At 39.2% G+C, this 9603-nt stretch overlaps 2 protein-coding genes across 2 annotated transcripts; one reads left to right on the forward strand and one right to left on the reverse strand.

Annotated features, from left to right (window-relative positions):
• Positions 1–865: 865 nt before the first annotated feature.
• Positions 866–4803, forward strand: il4i1 (interleukin 4 induced 1). Its single transcript, XM_062419768.1, has 7 exons — positions 866–911; positions 1256–1470; positions 1572–1684; positions 2395–2596; positions 2680–2748; positions 2863–2999; positions 4050–4803. Exons 1-7 carry the CDS (start codon positions 881–883, stop codon positions 4801–4803), a joined length of 1521 nt encoding a protein of 506 aa, XP_062275752.1. The 5' UTR covers positions 866–880.
• A 2897-nt stretch (positions 4804–7700) lies between these two features.
• On the reverse strand, positions 7701–9149 carry timm8b (translocase of inner mitochondrial membrane 8 homolog B (yeast)). Its single transcript, XM_062419769.1, has 2 exons — positions 8970–9149; positions 7701–8155 (listed from the first exon to the last, which is right to left on the reverse strand). Exons 1-2 carry the CDS (start codon positions 9069–9071, stop codon positions 7988–7990), a joined length of 270 nt encoding a protein of 89 aa, XP_062275753.1. The 5' UTR covers positions 9072–9149; the 3' UTR covers positions 7701–7987.
• Between the last annotated feature and the right edge of the window lie 454 nt (positions 9150–9603).

The following is a 9603-nucleotide window of genomic DNA, read 5'->3' on the forward strand; positions in this document are numbered from 1 at the left end:
CGAGTTGGTTGAGTCGGATGGCTGTCTTTTAGCAACCTGGACTACACTTAATTACCAGTAAGTAGTAAAAAAATTATTATTATTAAAAAAAAAAAAAAAAATTGGTAGTAGAAACAATTAAGACTTGTAATTTATTGTGTGTGTTTAATCTACCATAATAAAGCTTAAAGTTTGAACGCAGCTTTGAGACTTTGACAGACATTTTTGGATACCACTAAATGAGCACTGGTATTGAAATGAGTGAAGATGGAGGAAATGAGGTATGCTGATGACTAGTATAACCTCACTAATCTAATTTGTTCAGTGTGGTTGACTCTCGAGCCGGTGTGGGAAAATATTTCTGGAAGACCTGAGGAGCCACACAATCCCTCATTAAAATGACGTTGTGTGCAATTTCACACATACCACGCTTTCCAGGTTTTCTTGGCTGCTTTCGTATGAGAGAGACTAAAAGTTTAGCGTTGCCAGGGACTCAGTCATTTCTTCTCAGTCATGCATAGGCTTACGACAACTTACGAGACATTACCTTTGATAAAGGTGAGTGGGCTGCTGAAGGTCTAGTCTGAGCTGCCTCTTTCTCCTCTGATAGTAGATAATTATACATGGGCATCACTTAACTGAAATAATCTTGCTTGACCCAAACTGAATGCATTTATCTGTTTTTTTTGTTGTTGTTGTTGTTTGTTTTGGTTTTTTTAAAGGACAGTTCAGTTTTGAACTGAAAACTTTTATTTCCTAGGAATATGAAACTGATATCTGTTCATGACAATACAACCCGAGCCCCAAAATATGTCTTTGTCTTTGCTAGGTTTCATTTTCCTCTGACAGCATCAGTATCAATACTGGAAAGAAGTCTAGACTGTGGAGTCCCATCCTCAAGATGATCCCTCATATGGCTCTGTGCAAATTCTGTAAGTATGACATTGCTTTTACATAATGATGTGTGACGTCATCACTGCACTTATGAAAAAGTGAAGCATAGATAAAAAATCTGCTTTGTTGAAGGCAGAAGTTCGGTGAACTCCTGTGAAGATGATTCAAACATTTGTCATAAAACCACAGTTCTGCTTAGACGTGTACTTTTGTTCATGTTAGGAAAATGGAAGTTGGTGGTTGCTTAGTGATCACTCAGGGGGTTTTCTGTTTTGGTTGATAGTCTGTGAAGTTGTAACTGTTCAAGTTTTAAAATCCCCCCCCCCCCCCCATCTGCATTTGCCTCATGATGCTTCAATCTGTTATTTCCTTCCTCCGTCAGTTCCCCTGGTCCTTGTCGGGGTTGTGGTGTTTGCGGTGAGCGGGATAATTGGAGATCCTCTGTATGACTGCCTCCAAGACCCAGACTACGGTGAGCTTCTCAACATTGTGGACAAAGGTCTTCCTGCTGCAAAGACACCCCGTCACGTAGCAATCATTGGTGGGGGCATCGCCGGACTGACCGCTGCAAAGTTTCTAGAAGATGCCGGCCATAAAGTAAAACCATTTATATCAACATGTTTTCTGATTTGACCTTTATGCTGTGCATGTTAGAGTGAATTTCATAAGACTGATCATGTGTCCCCATGAATGAAAAGGTGACCATAATAGAGGCCAGTAACCGCATTGGAGGACGTGTGGAGACCTACAGGGACAAAAAAGAGGGCTGGTATGCAGAAATGGGAGCCATGAGGATCCCCAGCTTTCATAAGTGAGTACAGAAATGTCTTTTTGAGGGGCCATAACATGACTCATGTTCAGCAATCAGTGAACTCATCATGTTAGAGGCAGTCTGTTTCATCAAAAATGACCTAAATAGGCTTTTGTTTGTTTGTTTGTTTGTTTGTTTGTTTTACCCAGTGGTAGAAAGTAACAAAGTATTTTCTAACAGTACTCTAGCTATATATGTTAATAAACTAGCAGGTGTCTTTTGGTTATTTTTAGCATATACAGTATTAATAACTTATTTATTGACCATCAGGCCTCATGGGGTTTATATATTAGTACCAGCAGTACAGTGATATTGTATACCTCTGAAAGGGTCCATCTGCATAATGAGCAGTCATCACAATTACAACAAACTGTCCTATTGTATATGAATATTTCTATACAGTTGAGCTCAGCTATATAAATATCAGAAAGATGCTGTATTAACAGACAGGTCTGCAAGCATCATCTAATATTCATGAATTGCATTGGAGACAAGATAGTGTCTTTCAGCTTATTGTTTTGATTGAACTTTGTTGTTTGGCTTCACTCTCACGCTCTCATCAATAATGTTTCCAGGAGCAGCAGGCTGCTGCTTTCAGTGAAAAGGGTCCTTTTAAATCCACTGTTCACATCCTGCCCAGCACCACAACTCAAGATAAATGCTGTTATAAATGCTATATCGATATTTAATATTAAGTATCTATTCCACAGAATTCTGCTTTCCATGGTCTCCAAATTACAGCTTTCCTTGAACCCCTTCATCGAAGATGACATCAACACCTACTATTTGGTTAATGAAGTGCTGCACAAAACCTACGCTGTGGAAAACAACCCTGATGTGCTCAACTACACCTTGAATAACAGGGAGCGAGGGAGATCAGCTGCTGAGCTTTTCAATCTGGCTCTGTGGAAGGTTTGTATACATTTCTTTCACACATTAATGGAATTGTTATTATTTTTAGGGGTTTCATTTAAAATATTCTACTCTGTGCACAGGTGAGGGATGACCTTAAGAAGAGTGGCTGTAGCGCCATGTTGGATAAATATGATTCCTACACAGTGAAGGTAATGATTGATTTATTTCAACATTAATGTCACACAGGTCATAGTTTAACATCTGAAGGAAAAAATATCACTAAATGAGTTACATTTAACGTTTGTCTCTGTTGTCATTGACAGGAATATCTGGTAAAAGAGGGCAACCTGAGTCGAGGTGCCTTGAGGATGATTGGGGACATCCTGAATGAAAACAGCCTCTTCTACACATCACTGAGAGAGATGTTGTACATACAGTCAGACATCAATGACGACACTAAGTAAGAAATATTTATTTTATTCTATTATATATCTGGCAACCCACAGTCTGTGCACCTAACTTGGGTATACTGGTGTATCTCTACTGCTATTTTTCTAGTTGAGTATCCTCCTAAGGATGGCTCAATGTTTTAGTCTTATGGGCACATAGTATATGTCTTGCATTTCTCTTTAAATTAAACAAGTAAGGATAACTCAAAAATCCAAGATTGCAAAAAGTAAATAGCCTAAGATGTTCAAATCACAAATTACAAAGTAATTGTAACAACACAAACAAAATATAACAAAATATTTAAAAAGTATAGTTCCGGGGTACTTTTACTTGCTCATTTGAAACAGCTACACTGTAGCTACCATAGGTTACTTCGCAAATTCCGATTTTACAAATCATACAATAACGTAATTACTCAACAGTAGTTGTAATCAGCTTCACTTCGACAATTTTAAAAAACAATGAGTACCTATATTTGTAGTACTTTCTTCTTAATTTGATAACATTTTGTATACAGGACTTTTACTTTTTACATGTGATATTTTCACTTAAAACTGCATTAATAGTTTTTGGCCACTTGGGGGCAGCAGAACATGCTGAAAACACAACACCGACCTCAACAGTACTAATTTCACATTAAGCAGAAACTGAGCAAGATTAACATTTATGTTTCTGACCCTTCATGTTTCACTCTACTTTTAACTGGCTTTATCTGGCTCTTAAGCTGCTAAATGCTCCACTATGTTCACCAGCTATAGTTGCTAACTCTGTCTATCTGGTGCTCGGCAGGTTGGTACAGTTTGAGGTTTTGGGGGGGATTTTTTGCTAAAAACAGCTGCCTGCCTTGTCTTGAAATTAGGTGGATTAGGGTAGTGAACCCAAACAGTAACGTTTCTTTCTGTAAAACCAAAATAGTTTTAAGGTGCTAACAGGCTTGTTAGACCCAAGTGGATCTATAGGTTTGGTTGATAATTCTCTGTATCATTTGATCTGTTGGAATTATAAACAATATGAGGCTGTATTGTGATTTAATGGTGTTTTTATTGTGTTTTTTCCCCAGGTACTTTGAAATTACAGATGGCTTTGACCACCTCCCGAGGACTTTCTACCAGCTGTTAAACGCCACCATCCTTCTCAAATCAAAGGTCAAACTCATCAACCAAACAGGCAACAGCAATGTAACCGTAACGTACCAGGACTGGCGTAATCCAGGCTCCCTGACCAACCTTACAGTGGACCATGCCCTGGTTACATCCACGGCCAAGGCGACCGTCTTCATTGACTTCCAGCCCCGTCTCTCTGGGGACAAGATGGAAGCCCTTCGCTCAGTCCATTACGCCAGCTCCACCAAGGTGGTACTCAGCTTCAAGGAGCGCTTCTGGGAGAAAGAGGGCATCAAGGGAGGGAAGAGTATCACAGACAGGCCCTCTCGCTTCATCTACTACCCAAGCCACAGCTTCCCTGGGACAGACGCAGGGGCCCTCCTGGCATCGTACACCTGCTCCGACGACTCCACCCTCTTCCAAGGGATAAGCGAGGAGGAGCTGATGGCTGTGGTCCTGGAAGACTTGGTGAAGATCCACGGAGAGAAGATCAGGTCTCAGCATACAGGGGGAATGGTGAAGAAGTGGGGATTGGATCCTTACAGTCTGGGAGCCTTCGCACTGTTCACACCCTACCAGGCTAACTACGCCAGAGAACTGTTCCAGAGTGAGGGACGGGTGCACTTTGCAGGAGAACACACAGCCATACCTCACGGGTGGATTGAAACTGCCATGAAATCTGCCATCAGGGCAGCTAGAAAATATAAATAGCCTCACAGTTTGATTTTACATGAAGGAAATTGTCTTTTACATATGTTTCTACTTGTTTTCCGTTTTCGGGTTGACTTTATAGAGGTTTGGTTAACTGCTCTGATATGACAAATAATTTCTATATACATATTTATTGATCTAGGTACATATGTATTGGTCAGCAGTACAAGGCTTTTCTGTTGGCAGCTCATAAAATGATTCCACAAAGATTAGCATATATGCAAATTAAATTACTACCCCCATAGTCATGATTTTCAGGGGTATACTGTTACATGTTGTATGTGATGTATGAGAGAGTAAACACTAAATACATGTATGACAATAGCAGTATTCCAGCAGTGAACTAAAAGTACTAGAAACAGGCCGAATGAAGTTCTTGATGCTACATAATATTTACTCCTACATCGGTACTTGCCAAGTCATGTCTTTTATTTCTTTTTTTAAATGTCAATTTTTTTTATATGTCAGTTCAGTTTATTTTACACTAACAATGAACAAAAAAAATAAAATATTTCAATAAGAAAGCCCTTTCTCTAAAGTGTCAGTTATGTGGAACTCAAAACTCCAGCAACATATCTAGTAAGAACAATTTTATTGGATTGGATATGGGTGATACCCTATTTGCAGCAAATTTGCATCTATGGGGACATACACTTGCTGATGGAGGTCTTTTCCGAAAATATTCTATACAAAGCACTATACTCACTGAAAGTGTCTTAAAAATATGTAAGCTTAGATAGAAAAGCCTCTTTCACACATGGTGAATTACTGAGATAACATTTCAGCCACACAGGCAGCTACATTCAGAGACATTTCCATCTTGAACCTTTTCACACATGCCATGACAATGCCAGAAAGAAGAACCAGCAATGCAAAACACTATAAAAGTACATAAATTTGGCTACTTAACCATAGGAATATTTAAGAACTTATTACACAATAAAAACTATAGTAAGTGACAGGTCCTTATTCAGACCTCCTGGAAATGGACTGAGATGAAAACACTTCTCTTTTTTGTCTAGGCACTTTGTCAGTGCCATCTCTTTGGCTTTGGACTTAGTGCAGATGGTCTTACTTGTTTCCAAAGTACGTACCTTTAATTAAGTGTTTACTGGTGTGAATTATTTCATATGTCAAAATCAACCAGTGGTTAACAGTCCTGTGTCTACATGGGTTTTTCCTCAGGTGCACTGGTTTCCTCCCACACATTTGTCTTCTGCTTAAATTGGAAAGTTTAACACAAACACAGAGAAATGCACAGTAGAGAAAAGTAACTCAAGTACATTCAATCAAGTACTTTAACTGTAAAGGAAGGTCTCTGTCTGGACACATTTAATATGAACAAACTTTGAATAAACAGGTGCCTGAGCGCAGTATGTTGAAGTGGTGACCATCCTCTACTGCAAGAGAAAGGACTTTCTTATTGAGGATCAAATTTGGGTTTTTGGAAAGTGCATAGGGCATAACTGGAAATGGCTAAATGACACGCGTAACAGTCAAGTCAAACAAACAAGTCATAACTCTGTTACTATTTCAAGAGGAGCAACAGAAAAGGGGGATTTCCTTTAAGAGTTTTACAATGAATGTACTAATGTTCCTCCTGTTTTCTGAAAACTGATGTCAGGTTGAGCTGGAGTTAATGGGGTTGGACTCCTACAGTGTCACAAATTAAATGAAATCACAGGGACTGTCAGATAATTAATGGTGATCTTTGTTTCCCATACGGTCCCTAAGCTAATGCCAAAGTACTTTGCAGCAACATTCCCTTACAGTCTTGTAAAGGCTGTGATGAAAAAGAAGAAAACGTAATACTGACCTCTAGTGGGGTTTTTGGGGTATTTCCATGTGTATTGAATTATTATTAAGTTTTGTTCTACTTTATTTGCATACAATTATTCATTTATTTTTGTATATTACAGTACTTGCATGGTAGATATTTGGCTGTCAATCATACTGGCAATCTGAAGGGCCCTCAATGATGGAAAACTGAGAAATACGACAAGGCTTGACCCATTCTTTTGATACTGATAATTACACTCCCTGTCGGAAACCTTGTATGTCCAAAACAAAATATGGCGTTACATGAGGAAATGTTCAATGTTATGTAATGCTTTGATGAGCGTTTTCTGTATTAATCATCATGTTTTTGTGAATATAGTTTTATAAGAAAACAATGTGTTGTCCCAAACAGCCGGGAAACAAGGGCGGCTGGGTGACTGCTCATAAGAAGCGTAGCTCCAAACAGAAGCCCACGGTTCACCACCAACCACTTCATGTATCTAACAGATTCTCCCCACTCAGCAACACGCCTGCTGAGAAACAGTAGTATTGGCAGCTCCATAGTCAGAAGCGTGAATTTGATCAGTGATGACATGTATAGCTGCATGTCATCATTCAACCACTGGTTGTCGAGGTGGTGCCCAGTTAACGCTGTGGGCTTCACAGATAATTGGCAGACTTTCTGGGGAAGACCTGGTCTGGTTAGGAGAGACGGCATACATCCCACTTTGGATGGAGCTGCTCTCATATCTAGAAATATGGACAAATCTATTAGCCCGAACCTATGACATCCCAGAGTCCAGACTAGGAGGCAGAGCTGCAGTCTTACACGCTTCTCTGCCCATGAGAGCAGTTACCCACCCAATTACATATAGAAACGGTGGCTGTCCCCAGACCACCTAAACCAATTAAATCAGCTGTAAATAGAAAAGGAGTTATTCACAAAAATCTGAATAAAATGAATAGCACTTCAGCAATAGATCAACAAAATAGTTGAGTTAAATGTGGACTCCTAAACATTAGATCTCTCTCCTCTAAAACTGTACTAATTAACAATCTAATATCAGATTATCATATTGTGTACGTGTTAGTGTGTGAAGGATCACAGACAAGCTGCATTGGTGAACATGAGCATACTGTGCCAGTTTACTGATGTCCAACATGACTTCTCAATTCAAACAGGTACGTCTCGCTGCCATTTGCAGCTACAACCATAACAGTATAAGTTTCCCATTCTGAACTATTTTTTTGGCCCCTGTAGGCCCCCTAACTCATGGGGCACAAGCCTAAATCATAAAGTCATAAAATCTTCTTCACATTACGTTCCACAGACATTTTAGGAATACAAAACTTTTTTTTTTATTCATATCATAATAAAGTCCAGCTGGCATCCATAAGTCCATCGTTAATGAGTGCCCTTCTGCACCATCTGGGTGAAGCGGTTGGTGATGCTCAAAGTGGTGTCGATGAATCTCTCCACGCAGCTCACCAGGCACGTCTCTGTCCGGTAGTCCAGCTTGGAGCCCGGGCTGTCTACGCACTTGTCCCAGCAGACGTCGGTGAAAGTGTGAACCTGGAAGGAAAAAATAAAAAGATGATGAACAGCTGACACACACCCACACACACACACACACACAAACTAAGCAAGCATTTTATTAGGAACACCTGTGTAAATCTAGTGTGATCCAACACAACAGCACTGCCATAAATTCTACTTTAAATGAAGCTCATACAATTTCAGCTTTTGTTAACATGGTCAGAAAGGTGATCATTCTACTATATGTTTATTAATGAGGTTGTAGTATCCAATGGCAACAGTAAGAGTGCTGTCACATCATGCCTGTTTGATTTGGTATAATTTAACTTGTTATGTAAATAAGTCTTTCTTTTTCTATACTGTACAAACATCTATTGAACACCTGTCTGTCCTGTGAGATGGTTCCATCCTCTGCTTCTTCCATTATTTTCCTCCATTAAAATGCTTTTTAAAAGAGTATATTTTCTTTATTCAAATAGAGGGTTTAATTGAGAAGGATGTTGTATTGCTGTACATACTGCAAACCCCCTTGAGGCCAATATAAGATATATGATATTGGGCTATACAACACAAATTGACTTGACTATAGGACTACCACCTTGTAAGTTGTAGTAAGACTATAGTGCTAATGTGAGCAGCTTCCTCCAGCTGAGAGACAGTCTCACAGTCAACAGGACTCTTTACTTCATTTCAAAGCAAAGTAGCATTCGTAAAGCTACATGTTAAGCTATCAGGAAATAAAGACACTATGAATGAGTTGGGTGCCCTTGCAGCAGAGAACACCGGTTCATATGTTGACATGTGGCCTGCTGAGGCTGTTGAGAATGTGGATACAGGTTAGCATACAGACCTGAGCCTGGAACTGTGCTTTCTGCTGCTCTATGGCGATCATACGCTGCAGCTCCGTAGCCTCGGCTTTCTCCGACGCGTTCAAGCTGTCAAAATTGTCCATTGTGTTATAATACGGTTAGAGAACAAGCTCTGGAGTCACGGTGAAGCCGCCGAGGAGAGGTGACCTTCGGTTCCGCTGAGAGTTGCTGCGGCGTGAGAAACTCCGCTGATGTACAAATCATTGAACGCAACACGCATACAGGATAATCTGCGTCGCGTGATGTGTAAATCAGCGCGCTGCGGTGACGTAGGACGTGATGCACGCAAAGATATTTCATGTCTAACGAGAGTTGACTCAAAGGCAGTACCACAGTATATATTTCATCTGTTATGTCTCTGTTATATAAATATTGTTATATAAAACATTATATAATTAAATTAAATTAATTAAATAATTATTATGATTATGATTATTGGTGTTATTACATTATACATATTTGTATTATTATTATTACATTGTACATATTGTTATCATCATTATTATTATTATTATTATTATTATTATTATTATTATGTGATACATATAGATATTATTCCCTAAATAATGCGAATAGGTCTAAATTATTATATTACAGATATTGTTTTGTAATTAC

The sequence above is a fragment of the Scomber scombrus genome, chromosome 5 (assembly GCF_963691925.1).
Source record: "Scomber scombrus chromosome 5, fScoSco1.1, whole genome shotgun sequence".
NCBI classification, from domain to species: Eukaryota; Metazoa; Chordata; class Actinopteri; order Scombriformes; family Scombridae; genus Scomber; species Scomber scombrus.

What these genes read in the sequence shown, in the direction of transcription:
- il4i1 (XM_062419768.1), top strand. Translation starts at nt 881, where the DNA reads ATGATCCCTCATATGGCTCTGTGCAAATTCT. An exon ending in TCAATCTGGCTCTGTGGAAG is followed by an intron (nt 2,597 to 2,679) that starts GTTTGTATACAT and finishes CTCTGTGCACAG; the next exon opens with GTGAGGGATGACCTTAAGAA. An exon ending in GACATCAATGACGACACTAA is followed by an intron (nt 3,000 to 4,049) that starts GTAAGAAATATT and finishes TTTTTTCCCCAG; the next exon opens with GTACTTTGAAATTACAGATG.
- timm8b (XM_062419769.1), bottom strand. Translation starts at nt 9,071, where the DNA reads ATGGACAATTTTGACAGCTTGAACGCGTCGGAGAAAGCCGAGGCTACG. An exon ending in AAGCACAGTTCCAGGCTCAG is followed by an intron (nt 8,156 to 8,969) that starts GTCTGTATGCTA and finishes TTTTCCTTCCAG; the next exon opens with GTTCACACTTTCACCGACGT.